Below are 22,327 nucleotides of genomic sequence, written 5' to 3' on the forward strand. Positions count from 1 at the left end.
CTTGGATGAGGAAAGTTTAACCTTGTGGGGTAGGAGGGCAGAAGAACCTCGCATATTCAGTCCAAGACTTACATAACGAGGAGGTGTTTTCTTCATAAAATAAAAGCACATTTTCCCTTGATATGCATTTTTTGAGTTGTATGGTTCTCTGTTTTCAAAGTGTGAATTTAAATTGTTTTTCGCTGGGGAAATTAATTTGCAAATAAAATCCTGTGCCTGTTACCAGAGAGAACTCGGAGTGCGTACAGTGCAGAAGGCTCGTTATGTTTATAGTGGCCTTGACTGATGATTTAGCTCTCTCTGTATCTGGGTTTTATTTCTGAGAGTAGAGAAGGGAAAACCTGGGAGGCAACCATGGACTTCCTCAGGGATCGTGGAACTGGCTTTATAGGGAGGAGTGAGGGAACAAACTTTACAGCATAAGGGCTGGGGTCCCTCAGCAACAGGACAGAGCAGCATGCCAAGGAAAAGCGAGTGGCTGTGGGACAAAAGGAGGATCCAGAAAAAGCTCTTGTGTTCGTGGGTAGAAAGAGCCCCAGAGCCCCACGATTTGGGGGCTGTGGATGGGGATTTCTGCCCGTGAACCGAATGTGCCCTCAGTAAGCCCAGTGCTGATTGCTTTTCACAAATCTCACGGTCAGAAAAGAACCACACCACCTTCCTTTTTTCCTAGCATTCTCCCCTTTCCGGGTTCAGTGCATCTGAAGAGACTGAGCTGTCCACTCCCATCCTCACCTTCATCGGCATTTACCGCTCCCGGTGGGAAGTAGCTGAGGCCTGTGCCTTCTGTGTCTCCTCTGCAAGCCAGAGACTGAAACGTCTTCCTAAAGTAACAGTTTCACAACGTTTCTTCAGTCTCTCTAGTAATGGGATTGGCGTCGGGATAGGAAAGGGAAGACGATCAGTGAAAAATAACACACAATCCTCACCATAGCCGTTCCAAGAAATATAACCTCTTTGTAAACGAAAAAGGTATCCCCCCCCCCAACACAGCGGATCCCTAATTTGTATTTCTAAGTCAGAGCACAGTGTACAGTCACAAAAGGCCACCAGTAAGAGTGATTGCATCAGATGTTTTCATGGGGGAGATGGGAATTAAATTAAAGCATGGAGTATGGGAAAGTTATTTTTTCTTTTGTTTTTGTTTTATACGACTATAGGACAGAAAGTAGGATCGCATTCAGGAGAGGAATACATGTCCTAAGTGAAGGGTATTGGGGATAATGTTTCCTCAGAATGAGGACAGGGGATGGGTAGCAAAGCTGAGAAATGGGAAGGTGTAAACTCAAGTAAACAAAATGTAGGGCTATATTATGGCATTAACCACTTAACCTTTTGTGATCATTAGGTCACAAAAGATTTCATACTCCTGTAAAATAGGCCAGTGTCGTGTCTTCCTGTAAATATTCCTTTAGCTTGGGATTTTCCCTGGCTGCCAATCACTTTCTAATTAGAAGTGATCCCTCTGGGCTGGAGAGATGGCTCATCAGTTAAGATCACTGGTTGTTGCTCCAGAGTACCTGAGTTTGAGTCCCAGCACCCACATCATGGCTCCCCCATGGGGAGCTTCCACGGAGACACAGCAATACACATGATCCCAGACATACAAAAAATCTGCGCAAAACACCCATATGCATTAAACAAATAAATACACACATGCGCAGATAAATAAGCAAATATTTTGGAAGGGATCCCTCTTGGTGTGTACCCTCTCCTGGGATACTTAGTAGTGAGAGACACTGGGTTCCGGAAGGTAGGAAGTCCAAGATCGGTGCCTCAGAAGCGTTGGTGTCCAGTGCATTCCTGCCTCTGTGACACCAGACAACTGTCTGTCCCCAGTGTCACATCAGAAAAGGATCTCCATTGCAGACTACACATCCAAAACTTCATGGTCTTCAAAGGCGCGATCTAATGTCATCGCATGAGCTTCGAAGGGGAGTGAGCATGAATCACAGCAGGACCTTTCCGGCCCAAATTTTAACTTTGCCTAAATGAAATTTTTTTTCCCTTGGCATGGTTTTGTTACTAAGTCTTGCTTTAAACCTTTTAAAGAAGAGTTTCGCTCAAATACTTTGTGAGGTTATTATTCATTAAGGTTCTGGGGCATGATGCCATCCATCTATTTTTCTCAAAGGACCAAAACCAGTTTTGGCCTGGGAAGGTTTAGATATAATCAGATTAAGCCTCCCTTCAGGGAAAAAAAAAATTAGAAGAGCCAGTTTCCTGGATCAAGCCACCAAAAAGAGTCTCGGGGGTAATAGGCTAATGCAATTTTTACTCATCATCCTAAAGAATACAACAGTGAGAAACTATGTTTACTCTCCTGAGAAAATGGCCCCACTGGGTAGGGAGTGGAGGGTGGTTTGAGCGTATCTATTTTCAGAGCTAAGGGAGCCATAGATTATGGAGCAGAAGCCTAGCTGCCCTAGGAGAGTTAGCCCAGGCTTAGGCGACCCTGCTGGCTCCAGAACCAGGGAACAAGGGTTCTTTTTGCGTCTTTTCTTGCATGATGCCAGAAAGCATCCACCATGAAGTCCTTTCTTTAATACCAACCATGGGTGACTGTGTCCTTTTAGCGTTACAAAAACCAAGGGTCCAAAAACACTTGAATGAGTTTCTCAAACACAGACACGTGTCTAACCCAAAATTCGCTTACATTTTCTCTAATATGTAACTCCAGGCTTCTAATTTATACAATGGAACATTTAGAGGTTGTTTCAATGTAAAAATGCCCTAGAATGTTCTAGAAGAGTTGGCATTTCCTAAGTGCAAAGTGAGTTTTTAAGAGCATGTGTACTTCATGAGGCCAACAATGTGCAGGGAGCTCTGTGAACGTGTTTGAGAGACAGTTCCAGAACCAGCATTTATCCCTAGTGTACGAATGGACTTTGGGAGCTCACTCCACATAGAGGGATACTTTCTCAGCCTAGAGACAAGGGGGAGGGCCTAGGCCCTGCTCCAAATGATTTGACAGACTTTGATGATCCCTCCTGGAAGGCCTCACCCTCCCTGGGGAGTGGATGGGAGATGGGATGGGGGAGGGAGCCAATGGGGGACATGGGAGGATGGGAGGGAGAGAGATCTAGGATTGATATGTAAAATAAGAAAAAATAAAGGAAGAAAAACAGTTCCAGAGGCAAATAAACAACACAATTGGGAAAGAGACTGAAGAGTTTGCTCTGTGTCCTCCTGGGATCTGGTGCCTACTTGGTTTTGACATCAAGTCCCTTGTATGCAAAAGCTGAAGACCTATTGGCAGTATGTAAATTATCATCATTCACAGTTTCTTAAGGTTGAAGGCTGTGTTCGTTTAGCTGTTTGCTTTGCCACATAATTAAAAATAGAAATACCCCCAAACTATAGAAACCAATATAGGTACCTTAATTTAAAATTTTGTTCTCAGAACCCTAAGTAATGACACCACATATCACACTCACCTTGGGAGGTGAAGCTGAAGAAATGTGTGTAATTATTTAATTAATCGCCTGATTTGAAACTGGAGTGGAGATTTTCACAGGATCCCACCATGGCTGGGAGGCATTCAGTCAACCTTCTGATGGAAAAGCCATTTGCCTTGCAAAAGAGACACCCTAAAACGGTGAAGAGTCACATAAACAGGTGTGGCTCGCATGTCTGAGTTTTGTGAGTAAAGAGTTGGCTCATGTCTGGGAGTCAGTGTACACCGTACTGTTGGTGGGTTCAGAATACAGCAAAGATGCCATCATCTATTCCAATCCCTCAAGATTTGTTCACCCCAGGAGTGCAGATTTCAGTTATAATCAGCCTCCCTCGGTTCAGAGGTAGCACTAGATCAGTTCTTGTACAAAGACCAGACAAGCCTTCTCTTCTAGCTAGCAAACAGAGAGCTTCTCCCAGTCTGTCAAGCTCGACCCTTTGATTGTGCAGGGAAGGGGTACTTGGTTTTGTACAGCCATCTCGTTGGTTAGTATAAGTAACACAACTGCAGAGTGACATGAAAAAAAAAAAAGGCTCAGTCAAAGGAGGGGCATGCCTACATACAACCTTAGCACTTAAGAGGCTGAATGTGGAGGGCCAAGAGTTCAAGGCCAACCTCAGTGTTGAAGGAAATAAAAGTTTAAAACTGTTTCGTTTGCTATAGCTTTCCAAATACAGCTGCATGTGGACCCTAAAAATATACTAAGTCAAGAGTGTTCTGTGACACGGATTTAGAAGCCCAGGAGAGGGTAGAATTCAAGATTTTGCCTAAGAAATTTAAGTGTGGTTTCTTATGAATAAAACAGTTATACCCTTAATGTGTTTTATAAATAAACCTGATACCGTTTTCCTTTATGCGATATAGCATGACCTTTTATTTTTTTTAAATCTTTCCATGGCAACAACATGCCTTTGCAATGCATAGGCTGTAAAAGTGAATTGTAGGGAGCACTGTGCCCACATCCTTATCAAATCAGTTCACCACTTTTACATACTTTATACACTTGATGAGTAACAACACTTCTAGGCTTTACATGCTCAACAACACTTTACATATTTTATAAATAACAAGACATATACATTACATGTAATAAAATGTATGTGTGTTTCCCCATAAATAATATCCCAGCCTCCCTTTTTTACATTCCAGTTATAAGAAAGTGGAACCTACTATATAATGGTTTTGAAACTCAGTACTGCCTCAAAGGAAATATAACAGCATTGCTTTTCTCCAATGATCTTGAGAACCTTAAATCTTTCCCACAGTGGGTCAAGTGTCAAAGGCACACTTAGTTTTCTCTAAATGTACCTCTTTGTCCTAAAGCCATAGTTACTCAAAGAGGCAAAGGAACCATGTGTTTTGAGAGAACCAGATATAAATGCTATGACATCCAAGAGGACTAATTACCTTTCTTGGGAAATTATGAAATGGATGTATAATTTTTAATTATGCATAAATTTCAAACTTTCCATCAAAGTCAAATTATGCTGATGCTAGTCAAACCTACTGTCGGCATTGATTCAGGAACCTGCTGATGGAGTGGAAATACACAGAGACTTGTTAACAAGACACAGAATTATCTGCAGCTCAGCAAACAGTGCCAGAGTGGCATGTAATATGCTGAGCTCAGGCAGCCAGGGCCAATGAAGATCTCCTTCTATCTATGTTTCCCCGTTAATATTTACTGTTGGAAGCAGTGTATGGCTGCAATTTAAGTGCTGCGCCTAAAATGGGAGCTGATGGCTTGATACTTTGTTTCCTGACACTGAGAAGCACTGAAATAGCTACCTTCTTAATCACCGCCTGCTACTACCACTGAGTGTTAAGACTGGAGTGTAGCACATGGCTGTTTTCTATAAGCAGCAACCCTAGGAGGTTTTCTGCATTGTTTAACTGGCTTGTTTCTTGTAGACGTGCTGGGTGTTAAAAGCTCAGGACTGGAAATTGTGAATTTTGGGTCCCTTTCTTTATTCTGCTGCTGAATACTTCACACACACACACATACACACACACACACACACACACACACACACACACACACACACACTGTGAACACCTTACTTCTCAGCCATCAGCCATGTGCTAGGCACCTTCCCACTATTAAACAATACCCTCCCACCCACCAGCCTGTTCTACTTTAGCTTGTTCTCACGTGTAAAACCCTAGAAGAACTAAGTAAAAGTTGACAAGGCAAGAAACATGACCGACTATGAAAGTACTCCACATAAGAAGAAACTTGAAATATAAAACAATCATGCCCCTATGTAAATATGCCAAGCATGCTAACAAGTGAAATTACGGGGTAGATTTGGGTTACATCCACTTACTTTCCTATAGAGGATGCAGCTGCATGTGATTGAACACGCTCTGTAATTTGAATAAGAAAATTCTCATATTGCCAGCTGTCTGGCTCTGGATAGACTGTTTAAATCACCTTTCAAACAATCTGGATACTATGGAATTGTGAAAATTTAAATGAGATGGCATGAAAAATGCCAGGATATATTAAGTCCTTAGTGTGTGATTAATTTCCCCCTTTTTCCTTACACCCACCTTCGGAAGTACTTCCCAGATAATTCCATTGTCAAAAAAAATGAGCTGTAGGTCGGAAAGATGGATCATCTTGACCAAATGCACAAGTAACCAGAGATGGAGCTGTCATTTTTTTTATAGTAATAATAAAGTGTCTACTTGAGGCTCCGGGAACCAAGATAGTAGCAGACTAATATGAGTAAACATGGACAATGACACTGAGTGACAGAGAACCGGCTACTAAAGTCCACCACACAAAGAAGATTACTCATGCTGAGCTGTTGTGTGACTCCTTTTCTCCTGTGGAAGTTACAGCTATCTGCCTGTTGTTAACTCGCAACAGATGGCTTCCTTTTACACCCAGGGCTGTCAGTGGAATGTAAATGTGTCTCCTCACAACACTGGAAATACCAAGGCTGTGTGTTTAATCTGTGCTGTGCAGGCAGAGTGACCCCAAAAAGAATGAAAGCTCCCAGCACGTTTGGAGAATTGGCACGTGTCCTGATAAACAGGACTGGAAGGGATTTTTTCCAACCTGGTGGCTGATCACCGATTTCTTCCCCGGGTTCCTATCCCAGCTACTTTCCCCGAGATGCACAATCTAAATGGTAATTGAATAGGAAAGTTACACACCCAAGGGAAACACTTTCTAAAGGGCTGGCTGAAGGCGTGCGATCTAAGCTATGATTCTAAGTCCCTTTGTGGGAGTTAAGAATAATAATAATAATAAAAAAACTATTCCCAGATTTTAGATTATTTAACTACAGAAAAGAAATATTCTTTTTTGTTTTAAATCACTTCAAAATTCTGGGGAAGACAGAGGTGAGGGACCAAATGTTGGCTTTGCCACATATTGGAGAAAATATCCTTCACATTAAACTTATCCAGAAAGAAAATCCTATGGTTTGAGACTATTTCTAGCAAACTCTATAAGCAACATACAACGAAGGACTTAGGTGCATTATTTAATCGGCTTAAATAGTTCTCAGCTGAGTAAGAAAGAGGGGCTGGGCTCTGCGTTTTATTCAAGAAGCCCTGAAAATTAATCAGTGCTGAAGAGGCATTGCCTGGGGATTTATCCTTGCCATATTGTCACAGAGGAACAGGGGTCTTCTTTGTCCTCTCCCTTATTGACCAAGTCTCAGAGATATTATTTCAAAAGTGATGGAGACATTTTGAGCATCCTAATTGCTGTACACATCACACAGACTGGGAAACCCAGAAATGTCAGATAATAATTTCAACTACATTAGCGGGTCTAATTTTGTAATAGGCTATTATATACTGTTTTAAATTTACAGATAAAGAAAGACTAGTTGGAACTTGGCAATATTTTTAAGCTCACAAGAAATGCTGTTAGATTTTGCCTTTGGTCTCCTCTGAGAAGAAATGCTTTAGATTCCTCAGCACTAATGTAAACAGGTCATCTTCTCTAGTGCATTTGGATATTAAGGCAAACTGTTAGTAAAGTAAATCATGACCTCTTCTTTTTTTCAATTCTGCTTATTTTAAACTTTCACTCACTTGAAATTCCAACTTTGGGAAGGCCTCTTTAGTTCTGAAACTAAATACAATTTTAAGAAGCCTTCACAATGTTAGGATTCCTATCTTTGCTGGCCCTAAACACAGGCTCACCCCACCTCTCAGTAGAACGGTGTCCTCTGTGTAGCTGGGCCAAGTTTCGAACTTGAAAAAGCAATGCCTGTGCTGTGAAACACTTCCCATTGCAGCGCCGTGCCCTGTGCACACCCTTCATCTTCTACAAGGCAGTGTTTAAAACTGGAAGCCTTACAATTCGATGGAATTTGACAGTGATAATAGAAGTTGCCACTCCTGAGGTTATTTAAGGGGAGGCACCATGTATGGACATCCATCAATAAACACTAGCAGAATAGGTTTTAGTTCTCTGTGTGCTCTTTAAAATAAGAATAGACTAAATGGCACAATAGATTATATAAACAAGGACTTCAGTGACAGGCTGTCAGAGTTAAAGTTATACATTTTACATGGGTGACTTGATGCCATACTTTATCACCTACACCAGGGGAAGCCAATTTGATTCTGGTCAATAAAATACAGCCTCTAGAGCTGAGTCTGGGGCAAAACCGGCATAGCGTGCCCGATTCCCACTATTTGACATCCACTTATTGTAGGGGGTGGGGGTGGGGACACACAGGAATTGACACTTGCTACCATCTGGGGTGTGTCCCATATTTAAGTTCAATTTGATTAATAAACACTTAGAAAGATAGGTCAAGGGACAGCACAGCTGGCTGTGTTCCAATGCTGTTCACGCTCCGGTAATTTAATGCAGGTCTCGGTATAAAAGCCGGACTAGCGATTCAAAAGCCGAATTTACTGCAGTCTCTCAACTGTTGAAAATTAAACTACATGTGCTGCAAGTTAGGGGTTACTGGGCTATCTCATTAGAGGAGGCTTTGTTTCCTAGGGCTTGGAATCTTTGCTGAATTACGGAGCGACTTATTTGAATGTAGACTTGGACCAAATAATTTTCTGATAAGTTGGCCATAAATCCTCTGTAAAATAAGCTTGGTGTTCTCAGCGTATCTATTGGCTTTTTGATCATTTTTATGGCTTTCCTTTTACTGGTCAAATTATCCTTATATGCTCCTACAGCTCCTCTGACATGGATTAAGTCAACACAAACCAATAGACCTTCATTACTTTGGCAACTGGTTTTGATTTGGGGGCAATAAATATAATGACACAGACTAGATTACCTTTGCGGAAGGGATATGTGATAAGCCACAAGGGTGCCGGAGATTTGGGCTCTTTTTTCTTCTGCATAATGTAAAAAGTGAATTAACGGCAGCTCTCTGCCTGATGAAGAAAGTTGGAAGAAAGAAAACTTTTGAGAGGCAGAGAGGGAGAGAGAGAGAAAGAGGGAGAGAGAGAAAGAGGGAGAGAAAGGGAGAGAGAGAAAGAGCTAAGAAAGGAACAAGGTATAGGTTTTAGACTTAGAGGGCAACTCACGTGGGATATGACCCCACCTGACCTCCCAGTAGAGAACTGGCCATCAGTGGGAGTAAGATTCCTTGTGTAGGGAAAACACAGAGGAAAGGGTAATCAAGAAAGATCTAGAACCGCAAGGACAGAGGGATGGAAGAAACTAGAACTGACATTGGTGGGAAGAATCTCTACTTTAAAATTAATTTTTAAAATATACTTACACTTTGGAGGTGCATGTGTAGAAATGGAGCCTAGGAACAGAAGGAAATGGAGCGTCAGGGCCAAATTAGCAGCTTTGGCAGAGATCGTCAAACTTTTGAGATTTTGCTACCTTTGTTTAGCTTTCTCTGCATGCCCACATTTCCCAAATAAGTGTAGGTTGCAGGGTTCACACTTTTTCAACGTGTCTTCTACGGAAGAACAGTTCCTTGCTAAGTTATACTGGTGTCACAGCCAAGAAATTTAAATCCCCATATATTCTTCATAGTTTTAATTCTGCAGTTGCCCTGATAATGGCTTTAATTAGTTCCTTCCCCCCCCTCCACCATAATCCAGGCTCCAATCAATTGAACTCGGCTGTCACTTGTCATGCTCTTCAGGATTGATTTTAAAGAGTCTCTCTGCCTTTTGAATCCATTGGCCACTGAATATGTCCTTGCTCTTAAGCATATATGTAAAATAAATTGAAACAATTATTGATCACTTTCTAAAATTTACATACTGTGGCAGAGGTAGTTTATGAAGAAAATAGATTTTTAGAGAAGACTTCTTGGTACACACACACACACATACACACACACTGCTACTGTACAGTGAGGATGCTTTTAGACAATGGCTACAGATTAGTTCTGTGCCCCCAATTTCTTATGTGGTCTCTGCAACTTATAAGGCAGTCAGTAAGAACGTAAGACAGTGAATGAATGCATAGCTAGTTGAACGAGTGACCACACCGTTAAACATCCTCAACTCTGGAGAATTCTTCTTGTACGTGAATGAAGATAATTGTAGTAATGTATCAGTAAGTGTGATGAGCATTACAAGTGTGTGAGTCAATAGTTGATTGATCAACCGCTTTGTGCAAAGCTCTGCATTTTGTATTATTGGAAAGTTCCAGAGTAAATAGATACTCTTTCCATTACAGTTGTTGGGGGACAGGTAGGGTTTTTTCCTAACTCACGATGAGCAGTAGAACAAATGAGTGTTCTAGAAGGGGAGAGGGCTGGCTGAAATCATGCCATGCTCTCTGGTATAAAGTGGGAATGGTGGGAAAAGACAGCCCCTGCCCTGAAGTGACAGGTAAGGAGAAGGTCTTTGCTGTGAACAAGGGAGCTAGCTAAGCTGTAGCCATGCAGCCCTGGACTCATGAATGGAGAAAGTAGGCTTCGACATTAACTATTTAGACTTGCTGTGATAAAGTGTGATGTGGGTTAATACCCACAAGCAGATATGCGAGTCTGGTAAGGTCTGGATTTGTCTTTGGTGTGTGTATGGGTGTGTGTGTGTGTGTGTGTGTGAGTGTGTGTGTGAGTGTGTGTGTGTGTGTTGATTTCTTTTTTCTTTCTTTGAGGCTCTTTGGGTGCCAATTTGAATGGAAGAGAAGGTGACTGCAGGGTAAATTACTCCACAGGTTAAAGAGGGTGTCAACTAAGTCAGCTTTGTTTCTGGTGATAGGGATGGAGAGAGACACTTGTGCCAGGCAGTGGAGGACTTGGCTGTGAGTGGGCGTGGCCACAGAGTACTGAAGGGAAGGGGCCTGTAAGTGTTAGCAGCTCACAATGCTGTGCAACCCACACACTCTGGGATCCTTAGTCAGCAAACAGCGGTTTCTAAAAGGGAGCCCGGGGAAGAATGAAGGGGAGAGGAAGCTTCTCTGACATCAACATGGGCCACACTAAGTTGGACAACAGATCATTTAACAGAGATGCAAAGAAAAGAAGATCACATCTTGGAAACTGTTGCTTCTTACTTTTTGATCTTGAACAGCACTTCCTACTACTTGTGCAGCCTGGGATGGGAGAGGGCAAGAAAAATAAAAAATTATAGAAAGGTTGTGTCTGCTTTGGAAAAGACAACTCTCTCTGTGTCCTCCTGGCGGCACAGTCAGTCACCTCTGTCCTCTCCTCCCCCACTTTACTGTCACCTGCGCCCTGGGGATTAATTACTGTCCATCTTCACTGGGAGCCATAAAGCACTGTCTCCTTCTTCTGTGCAGTACATGCTGAGGTTTGGGTTAGGTTTAAATCTCAAGAGGAAAGAGTGCAATGTTTTGGGAGCCGGAAGCTCTTGGCGTGCTGCTGAGCAAGTACTTTGCTCCCTCCTGTCATACGGCCCTCGTCAACATGTGTCTGTGGGACAGACACCATTCCAGGTGCCCAGGAGACAGAAGGGAACAAGGAGGAGGAGACCAGGGTGAGGCGAGCATCCCTACCTCAGCAGAGTCTCGGAAAGTGGACAGATGCCGTAGTACAGTGCACTCGAGAGAATGAAAGCCAACTGCAGGTACAGAGGGTGACCCAAGGGAAGGCCTTCCTGAGTAGGTGACTAAGGTCTCACCTCCCTCATCAGCTCATTGGGAGATTTAAGCCTGTTTCTGTGTGGGGAAACATCTGGCAAGCGCCCAAGACAAGGTCAGAGGGAATGGTGAGCTATTATCTTCAGCCAATAAATTTGTAAAACATACTGCAAACTAAGTGAGTTTGTGGGGCTGGGACTAGGTTCTTGCAGGAGAGGAGAGATAACTTTTGCTCACGAGCTCTTGTGCTCCAAGGCAAATAAACAATATTGCTCATGCCACCTGTTTCCAGCAAGCAGACTATGAAAACCATGCTCTTCAGACTTCTGGCTGCTTTAAGATGTTGTCTAAAATCTGGTGTTTGAAGTAATAAGAAGGGGCAACAACACAAGATCTCATCCACAGTCCTCAACCCCGCAACTCCAGATAGCCCTGTGCTTTCGGGGAACTCAAGCACAATCTCGGTTTCCTGAATTCAGGAAGAACTGTCTCCCTATTGACAGGCAGACCTCAAATCAGCAGGCATGAGCTCTTTTCCTGACAGTCCACAAGACAAAACAGGCCGTAGTTGGGCTAATGAATGTGTAAGGCTATTTTCATTTTATGCTAGATCAGTTTTTCCTCTCTCTCTCTCTCTCTCTCTCTCTCCCTCTCTCTCTCTCTCTCTCCCCTCCCTCTCTCCCTCTCTCTCTCTCTCTCTCCCTCCCTCTCCCTCTCTCTCTCTCTCTCTCTCTCTCTCTCTCTCTCTCTCTCTCTCTCTCTCTCTCTCTCTCTCTCTCCCTCATTTGTTTCCAGTACAGACACATCTGCAGGACCTGGCATGAACACCCATGGGAAGGTTTCTACCTTCCATCTTGTGCATCTTGTGTCTCTCTAGCTGTCCCATGATGGCAACCTTGTATTTTTCCCCCCTCCTGGGTAATCCTGATTCCAGTCAGGAGCTGTGAAAAATTGTAACTACTTTTTGAGAGTTAATGAAAGACTTTGAATTCCAGTGAGAAACTTTGAAGGCTGCCAGTTACATTCTTACACAGTTCTCTGGGGTGTGGATGGGGAACCTCATTGCTTAGATGTTGTTGTCCATTATCCATGGAGAACTCTGTGTTTGGGGGAGACGGCAGACCCAGCTGATGAAGATGTGGGTGCAGCTTAAGTCTCAGCTCTCTTCTGTGCCCTGCTGTCCACGGTGGACTGCTCCTAGGGAGAGGGGCGCAAGCTCCCCGAGGAGGCCGCTGTTTCTTCTCTTTCCTGAGTCTTCCATTCCGTAGAAGGAACATCTGGCTGAATCCGCACCTTGCTCTTCAAGGATAGTTCCCAAGTCTTCTCCTTTAAACTTTCAGCACCTTCTCCCTTCTGCCTGTCCCCCCTCCCCAAACTGTAAAGTGAACAGTATATTTATGGTTAAAAATTGGCAGCTGTCACAATAATAATTTTAAAAACAAAGTTCTGGCACACAGTCAACATTACCATGGAAACGCCTGCTTCTGGCAACTCGAAGATAAGATACAGTTCAAGGATTCGGGCCTGCGTGGGAGTGTTTTACCATCCATAAAGTGAGGGTTGGATTGTTACAAGAGGGATTCCCAAGGCCTGCTCTCTCAAGTCTTAAAGCCAGATTCTCATCTCTGATTTTAATTTGGCAAGAGAGTTGAAGCGATGCCTTTATATTGCTTTTGATATGCAGATACAAAAAAAATATTCTGACTGGTGTTTTGAAACCCATGTTGAAAGCAATTTTCGCCAATTCTCATAATATTTTCTGGCTATTTGTGTGACATTTAAATACAGACATCACACACACACACGAAAACTCAGGGGTAGAAGCTGTAACACCATCTCCGATCAGGTGACATAGCTCATGTTTTAACTCCCCGTGTTCACCTGTCTCTGTATGTTCGTACCTAGCTCACCTGTGACTGAATTTCAAGATGAATTTGAAGGAGTCCATAGCAATTCTATAGCACTTTTTAGGAGCCAAATAACACTACATTATAAACCACAGCATAGTGTGTGTGTGTGTGTGTGTGTGTGTGTGTGTGTGTGTGTGTGTGTGATAAGAGGCAGATGCAGGCAGGAATCAAACTCTGGCCTCCTCTTACTGCACAGTGCCTGTGTTCAGCGAGAGTGAGGGAGGCGGAGCCAGGGTCTCGTTGGGCTATTGACACCCTCACCTCATTTTGAGGCTGGCAAGAGGACTCCCAGCAAGTTCCCAATTCTTCACAGGCCACAGGGTGAGGGGCAGATCAGTTCTCTGTGCACAGGGAACTGTGGGCACGGAGAGGTCTCAGCCAGCATCACTTCCCGTTGCCCTCTCTGCTGTAACGTGCTACGGGGTATGCGGTCCACTTCTCAGGTACAATCAGTCCCTGTGGTGACCCAAAAGGGATCCAGAAACAGCGGGAAACCAACTGATTTGCCTCCTACTCGTGGGGGTATGGGCACTCCGGTGGCATTCTTCCAGGACAACAGCTATATACTCTAGGAAAGACACAACTGAGTGGAGGTAGTAACATCAACAACTTTGAGCAAGAATGCTTTGTCTAATGGTCCCAGGGAGTACCGCCAAAGATTGCATGCTGGAGAGTGCTTCTGGTTTTACCTCTCCCCTCCCCTCTCATCCTTTTACCTCACCTCTTATTTTTTCATGAAGTTTAAATCGGGGTCATGTGCTATCCTTAATAATAGAATCTTCTCTTCTGTGTTGTTTCTTCCCTACCTTTACTTTCTGTCCAGCCTCCCCTCCTGCATTATGGGCTAATAGAACACAGACCCAGATAAGCCAAGCTCTTGTCTAAAGGCCATTCCCTGGTGCCGCTGCTGGGACCACAGTTGGCATTTGGATTGCTTGAGAGGATTTATCTCCTTTGTCCGTCATACCTCTGTGTACGAGCTCTGCTCTCACTGGAGTCCCTTCAGGTCTAAAGAGTTTTTAAGTTCCTCTTTTAAGTTTGAATTCAAGTGGTTTCATTTACTTTAGTTAGACGATACTCAATATTCACGGCACTGCAATGCACATTCATAACATACTGAAATTACAAGTACACATGAGCGAATGTGGCCTTTTTTTTTCTCCTGTCCCCCCAGAAGCTGAGACCCAGATTCAGCTTTGATATATTTTTACATTCTAGCTCCATAGATGCCCATGTAACTGCTACATACGGATGAGTGAATGAAAAACTAGTAAGCCACGGTCAAGCAAGGTCCACAGTAACTAGATCAAAGATAACATTATGGGGATTTACTTGTGTGGTATTAATTGCATAATGATCTGAACCAAACTATGAAGAGACAACAGCAACAATAAACATGATTAAAAAAAAAACAAGGATATTAAATTGCCCAGAATTGTTAAAACACCATTTTCACACGGAACATTCTCTTGGCTTGGTATTGAGACAAGGACCATACGGAGCGCTAAGTGAGAGCTGAGAAGGGCAAAATAACGTACACCTACTTTTCTGCTGCCAGAAATATTCACTCTGAGCACACCGTTTAAACAGTCTCCACAGTACTGACTCTCTCCTTAGTGTTTCTCCGTGACTCAATCGCAGATTCCTGTAACCTATTGCTAAGGCAATAGGTTGTAGCTTTGCTGAGGGGACAAACTCACTGCAATGGATGTCATACCAACTTATGTGCACTAGTAAATCCCCGGAGAACCCAGGGCTCCACTGCTTCTGTCTGGGTTCAGCGTGGAACACAGACAGATGCTTTTTACCAACACCTGTTGTATCACATCCAAACCAAAGTGATGACTGTGCACTTCTCTAGGGATCTGTTCCACAAGACCCAGCTAATTTAATCTGCTTTCCTTCCCCACCCCCAACCCCACCCCCAAAGGCTTTAAAGCAATTATATATTCCTGGTTCAAAAATCTTAAGCTTGAGCGAGGAAAGGGGCAAATCATGAATGACGCAGTCCTGCAAATTCAGCATGATTTTGCTTATGTACGGGTTCATCTTTTTCCCTTTAAAGAATGATCTTAGTCACTGAGACAACAGCAACAATGCCGAGGGAATACAGTAGATATTTCACACAAAATTTTCTCAGAATAGACCTTAGGGGCTAGGCAGGGCATCACTTGTGCATGATTTAGGAATAAGAAAAGTCTGGGATGCCTCGGGTTTGTTGCGCTACCTCTAGGCAGCAGCTCCTTCATTCCAGGATGGCTCTGCTGTTCTAGTGGTATGCCTTTGCCCTGAAACTGACACCATCACCCCTTTACTTGCAGCTGCCTGATGACGGGCTGGTGGGCATTTTCACCGCCATAGGCTCGGGGACCTTGGCCCTGTTATTCATCCTCCTGGTTGCAGCTGTTGCTTCTCTTGTGGCTTCCAACAAAAGGGCAACTCAAGGAACCTACAGCCCCAGTGGGCAGGAAAAGGCTGGCCCTCGAGTGGAAATGTGGAGCAGGATGCCTCCCCCGGCTCTGGAAAGACTCGTCTAAGAGCCTGCCGCTCCTCTGAGGAAGGAGCAGGACAGGATGAGCTGAACGAGCAAGTGCACCTCGTCCTTCCTGAGTGACAGTTTTACACCGCTAGAGTTACTGAGAACTTACAGCTGGTATTCCATTGGGACTGTGGGAAGCATTTCCCTAGTTGCCTTACAGACCTTCACAGGGGTTTGCCATGCATCACTGTCTGCTTCCATAAGCCATTAGCAGAAAGGTGTCTCTGTGTTATGGAGGACAGTCTCAGAATTAGCAAAACAAGCTCCAGTCAGAGAACACTGTATTTTAGAAAAACTCCAGAAGCTTAAACTCTTCACTGGGCAATCCAGCAGAAATGCTTAGCAGCCAAGTGCCGCCTATTGTATAGAACCAGGAAGAAAAATTAGAACATAATTTTCACTTTCTTCTCTTTATTTTGTAGGAAAGTTTTTTTTTCTTTGTTTTTTTTTTTTTTTTAGACAGTGTCTTACTATATACACCAAGATGGCCTCAAAATCCCACCAGCCCCCTTCCTTCAGCTTCCTGAACTCTGGAATTACATGTGTCTGAACAGACTACATGTTTCTGATTATGTTCAGCTTAGTTTTGAATCTTCTACCATACGATAAAAGATTCTAACAGAGCTGGGAAAGATGGCTCACTCGATAGTTACTTGATGTGAGTGTGAGAGCTGGAGTTTGGGCCCCCATTACCCACATAAGTGCCAGGTAAGTGTGGTCCCTGCCCGCAATCCTGGGCCCCAGAGGGTAGAGACAGCAGGGGCTACTGGAGCAAAGTTGGCTAAACTGTTAGGGTGGGCAAGTTCTGGATTTAAGAAAGAGACCGTAACTCAGTATAAAAGATAAATAGTGAAGAAGACACTATATGTCAACCTCTTGTCTATACATGTATGGGTACACATTTATATGGGTGCCCAAACATGGGAACACACATACATGCACACCACAACATGCATTGTGCACACACACACACACACACACACACACACACACACACACACACACACGGGCCTAACTGTATGTGGCAACATGAGGCACACTTTAGTCCTTCAATCGTGGGTTTAGAAGAATTCATGAGAAGAATGTAGGTTTAAAACATGACCCAACCGTAAGAAATAAAATGGCTAGCCTCCTGACTGAGACTGGCTTTGTAGTTGTTTGGTTGCTTAGGTGGTGGGTGGGTTTTTTTTGTTTGTTTGTTTTGTTTGCCTGTGATATCCCACGTAAAAAGAATAATTTGTAAGAACACCTGAGGAGCTTTGTGGTGAATTGCGTCTTTTGCCTAAATCAATTAGAGTCCTTGTTCTTTATGACGGTGTGCTTCCAGTCAAGACAGTTCCTAGACAGAAACTAAGACAGTAAGATATTGCATCTGCTATTTGGGCAGTGTCTCTGCTGTGGTAGCTGTATCTTATGTATGTTTTGAAATGCGTGTAACAGTATTAAATAGTATCATATAAATAAAAGTGGGGATATATGTATTTCTGACATAAGCTAAAAGGGGTAATGACACAAACTTCAAATATAGAAGAAACCTGTCCTTCCCAACTACTATAATTCTGGAACTCCCCTCCACCCCCTTCTTTTCATATTAGCAGTTTTCCCGCAGTACTGGAAGTCCTAGAACCCCAATTGTGCTTTCCTGTGGCCAATCTCTGGGTTCTGTCGCTGACCTCAGCTTCCCCGAGTTTCCTGATTAGAATCGGAAACATCCGAACACTTTGTAGCGGCTGTTTCAGCTTCTCCTTCCTCTCACATTGCTCCTCAGCCCTGCAGTCCTGGGTCTCAACTCTGCTGCCCCCTACACACACACACACACACACACACACACACACACACACACACACACACACACACGCATGGCCGTAAATGATAAATGAATCTATTTTGAAAATCTCCCAACACGTACACAGTGATTTCTTACAAGGTTCCCTAGCTCACTGAAGATTTGTATCTGATGCAAGCAAAATAGTCATAATGCTTAATGCTGGAGCAGCTAAGGAATTAGCCTTTTAAATTGCACCAAGTGGTTTTTGGAAAGCAGATCTCACCTTAAACAGAAAAGCCTGACATTGACGCCACAAGTTGGGCCTGTGTGCTCTTCAGCTCAGATCGCCTACTTTGCAGTTCATATCAGGATGGAGGGTCTCATGCACTGACTCATCTGTTGCTCACATGCAGTCACTACCTACCTCCCCTGGAAAGCGCGGTGTCTGTCTTCCTCTTGAATTTGCACTGGGCTTGTGACCTGCTCTATCCCACAGAGCACGGTGCACACCTTCGGGTCCGGCACCAGAGTCTTGAAGCTCAGAGACGATGGCCCAGAGCCTGCCACACTGCAAGGAAGTCCTTAGTAAAAATACCACGCGAGAGAGAGGCGTAGCTGTGCTGGCTGAGCCTGGCCTCCAGCTTCAGTGGGACAGTGAGTACTCACCAGTCATTACGCACTCCTAAAGCAACAACCTAAGGGTTCCTGGGGGTTTGCTGTGTGGTTTGCAATAGGTAACTGAGATGCAACCACTCACACCAAGGAAGGAACTAAGATTTTGAGTAGTCCATATTTCCTCACATAGCAACAACAGTTAGTATATTATTAAAGCTCAATTTCACCCTGAGCGGTGAGTTCCCATTAGATCTAGTCTCGGGGTCAAGTCCACGTGGTGCTAAGGGTCTCAGTGGCTCCGGTACAGCTCTGTGCAGACATTGGGCTCTGGTAAACAGCAAGCACAGCCGGGGCCTACTTCCTGTCCAGAGGAACTGCGGTCCTGGGATGCTCATGTGAAAGCTACATCTGGTGTGTGTTTACAAGGAGAGACCGCAAAGCTCCTGCAAGCTGCAGCCCTCTCTCATGTGGCTCCTGTGATCACCACCTCGAGGACAAAGGGCATCCGGAAATGACAAGAGACTGTCACTTAAGTCAGCTGTCAAACTTGCCCCTGCTTAACTCTGAGACTACTGTTCAGCGGGTCCTCTTTCCTTGCAAACAGAGAGGAAAGCCGTCCCAGAAGCCAGCTCCCTGAGGCCGTTGTTATCATTATCAGAATTAGTATCAACAGTCCTGGTGCACAGAGGCAGAACCAGAGGGCATCAGAGTCATTGGGATTCTGAGGCCAGGGAGGGAACGCATTGTGTCGCATCTAAACAGGAAACTGGATTTTGAAGGAAGACTTTGATCTTTACTCTGGGCAGTTTAGGGGTTTAAGAAACAGGTTTCAGTTGACGATCGAAACCAGCCTCCATCTTACAGGTACATGGCGAAGGTTATCACTGAGCTGCGCCTAACTACAGGTAAGCACCTGGTAGACAGAGTATCAGCTGTCATTAGTTACTGGGCCAAGTGACAAGCCGGAATAAAGACTTACCTTCATACCCCCTTCTCTGTTTGCCAAGCAAGTGTGCAGCTCCTCCTCCTAAACCACCGTAAGATGTGCCCGTAAGTTAGTCGAGTTTCGAGATGGAAAAGAAATTATTTTTACACTGTACCTAAACCTTGCGTTGCGCCATGGTGGCAACCCCACTGGATAAAGAAACCCCTTCTGTGAGGCTGAAGTGGTCCACATGCATGAGCTCCACAAAAATGGCCAAAAGTAAACTACGTGCTTCAGGGTCTCCTGAGACACACAATTAACTGATGATCACTTTATTTTCTTTTAATTTAAACTTTATTATAAGTAACTTACAAACTTAACAAAAAAATCACACACCAAAATTAACCAGACCCAAAGTCTACAAATGTCACTGGCCTCCTATATAGTTAAAATAACCATTCTGAACCTATGGAACTTCACACTGGATTTTATACTTTCACTATCATTCATACATACATACATACATACATACATATATATATATATATATATATATATATTTCACTTATCCACCACAAAAGAAATAAAATGGAAAAGTCACGACAGGAAACAAGAAACGCAATTAGCTTTACACCCTCTCTCATTATCTGGGTGTTCGTTCCATGCATTTAATCCTTCCTCATCACCCAGTACTTACCCTTTATTATTCTGCTTTCTGTATGCTACATTGTACCCTCACACATATTGGATATATGCACATGTACATATAAAGATACCTACAATCACATGCATGTGTGGAGAGATATACATATGGTTAGGATCCCCGTGCGAGTAAGAACTTAGTTTTCCCACTCCATATTACACTCACACACACCCGTCAAAGCCTTTGTAACCCTTTCCTGGTCCCCTGACCTCTCTCCACACTTACTCCCAATCAACACACATGTGTAACAACTAAAAGCTAGGACCCACGTGTGAGAGGGAATGTGCAGCATTTATCTTTCTGGGCCTGAGTTACTTCGCTTAATATAATATTTTTCCATTCTATCCATTTTCCTGGGAGCTGCACGACCCTGGTTTCCTTGGTTGTTGAATAAAGTGGCATTATTTTGTGTGCTGCGTTTTTACCACCCATTCATCACTGGAAGGGCATGGAGGCTGCTTTAATTTCCAGTTCATTCCCAGCAAGCATGGGTATGCAAGTGTGAGGATGTGGTGTCTCCCTTCATTCACTCAGAGCACAGTGTCCTCGGCTGTGACAGAGCTTTTGAATTTTGTATAATCCCACTTGTCCACTGTTTGCTGTTCTTCCTTTGCAGAAAAATCTTGTCTATTTCTGTTTGGGACTGTTTCTGCTGCTGCTGCCATTGGTGCTCTTAGAATTTCCATCATCATCAACAAAAAATATAGAATTTCCAACATCATCAACAAAAAATATAGTCCCGTCTTCTTGATTCTCCTAGTGAGTGATCAGTCGATTTCCAGCAGGATTTATGGTCCGTTGGTGTTTGCTTGATTCAAGCCATGAAAAGCCTCTTCAATTCTGAAGCGAATATGACTTTTCTAATTCCATCCTATTTCCAGTAAAAGTGAAATTCTCACGGCTTTGGATTGCATTGGACAGTGATGACAAAGACGTGCCTGTTTCCAATTTTAGAGCATTCCCCTGCGATTTGGTCCCCAGGCTTTGCACGTGTGGTTCCAGAAGCCTGGGAACACCCACCAAATGTACTTGGCAGGGCTTGCCTGAGGACAGCTGCTTTAGGGACCAGCCACAGGGAAGTTCCCCATTAGGCCTTTCAGTCTGCAACCTCCAGCTCTGCAACCTCCAGCTCTGAGTAAGCAGGGCTTGGCATTGGTGGTGGTTTGCAGACGGAGGGTCCTCACTCACAGGGACTGAAACAAGGCAGGCCCTGACTGGAAACATTCACGCAGCAATGAGAGCCTCTGAAACACGTTTTCCAGAACAACTCTGATTCAACCCAGCCCTTTGCATCACACATTTGCATACAACGTGGCTGCATTCACTCAGCTGCCCGCTCACTGGCCAATCTCACACAGCTGCAAAGGCCTCTTGTTATTAGAGTGAACTTCCAGAAGGACATCTAAGTTAGCTTTTCCACAGTGGAGCAAATAGATGATGAGGCCCCCAGTTTGAATTATCGGGGAGGGGATGTTTAGTCTTTCAAAAAGAAGCCACAAGTCATATTAACTCCAGTACCGAGAAAAAAAATTTTTTTATTTGAACCGTACATCTACAGAGAATTATTCCACGTGAATGTATTTACTGTTTCTGCCGTTGTTATCTTTTATTTTACTAGGTTACATAAGACCGTTCTCATACAGATATATAATACACTTTAAGCATATCCTCCCATGCCCCTGTACCATCACCTTCTTGTCTTTCTGTCTGCCTGTGTGACCTCCCTTTGTCCCCCTGGACATTTTTCAACTCCCATGCCATCTGTACATGAAATCTGGGACCCACACATGATAGAAAACATGTCATATTTATCTTTATGAGGCTGGTATGATTCACTTGATATGGTTGTCTCCAGCTGTATTCATTTTCTTGCATATGACAAAACTTCATTCCTCTTTATGGCTGAAAAAAAAAATCCATCAAATGCACAAGTCATGTTTCTGTATTCATTCTTCCGCTGGTGGGCTGACTCCATCACTTAGCTAAGATGAATAGTTGTGCAATAAAAACGGGTATTTATCTCTGTGAAATGTTGACTGGAGTCTTTTGGGTAAACGTCTAGTAGTGGTATACCAGACTATATCACAGAGCTGATATCCATAACTCTTGACAGTCAGCTAAACTAGGGCTTCCCAATTCTAGATTTTGAAGCTCCAAACGTGTGTGCTGTTTCAACAGAAATTTTACTTCTTATGTAATGTTAGCTGCCTCGTTGTAGTAATGCAAAAAGCTAACTAATGCAGTTATTAAAGTCAGCTTCTTTACCCACTCAACAAACTCAAGTATTTGTGATAATTAACTATTTAAAGCAATAATTGAAGAAACAGAGTAGGCATAAATGAAAGCTTTCTAAACAGTTATAATTACTGTGAGATTTAATCCAACTGGGTGCTATA

At 43.5% G+C, this 22,327-nt stretch overlaps 1 protein-coding gene across 1 annotated transcript in view; it reads left to right on the plus strand.

Annotated features, from left to right (window-relative positions):
* The window catches only part of Crb1 (crumbs cell polarity complex component 1), a 113,899-nt gene extending 97,981 nt beyond the window's left edge, over window positions 1-15,918 (plus strand). The window contains exon 13 of the mRNA XM_051183139.1: window positions 15,703-15,918. Coding sequence (XP_051039096.1) covers window positions 15,703-15,918 — 216 coding nt within the window. The remainder of the gene's footprint in view (window positions 1-15,702) is intronic.
* Window positions 15,919-22,327: the final 6,409 nt, after the last annotated feature.

This window comes from Phodopus roborovskii, unplaced genomic scaffold (genome assembly GCF_943737965.1).
Source record: "Phodopus roborovskii unplaced genomic scaffold, PHOROB, whole genome shotgun sequence".
Lineage (NCBI taxonomy): Eukaryota > Metazoa > Chordata > Mammalia > Rodentia > Cricetidae > Phodopus > Phodopus roborovskii.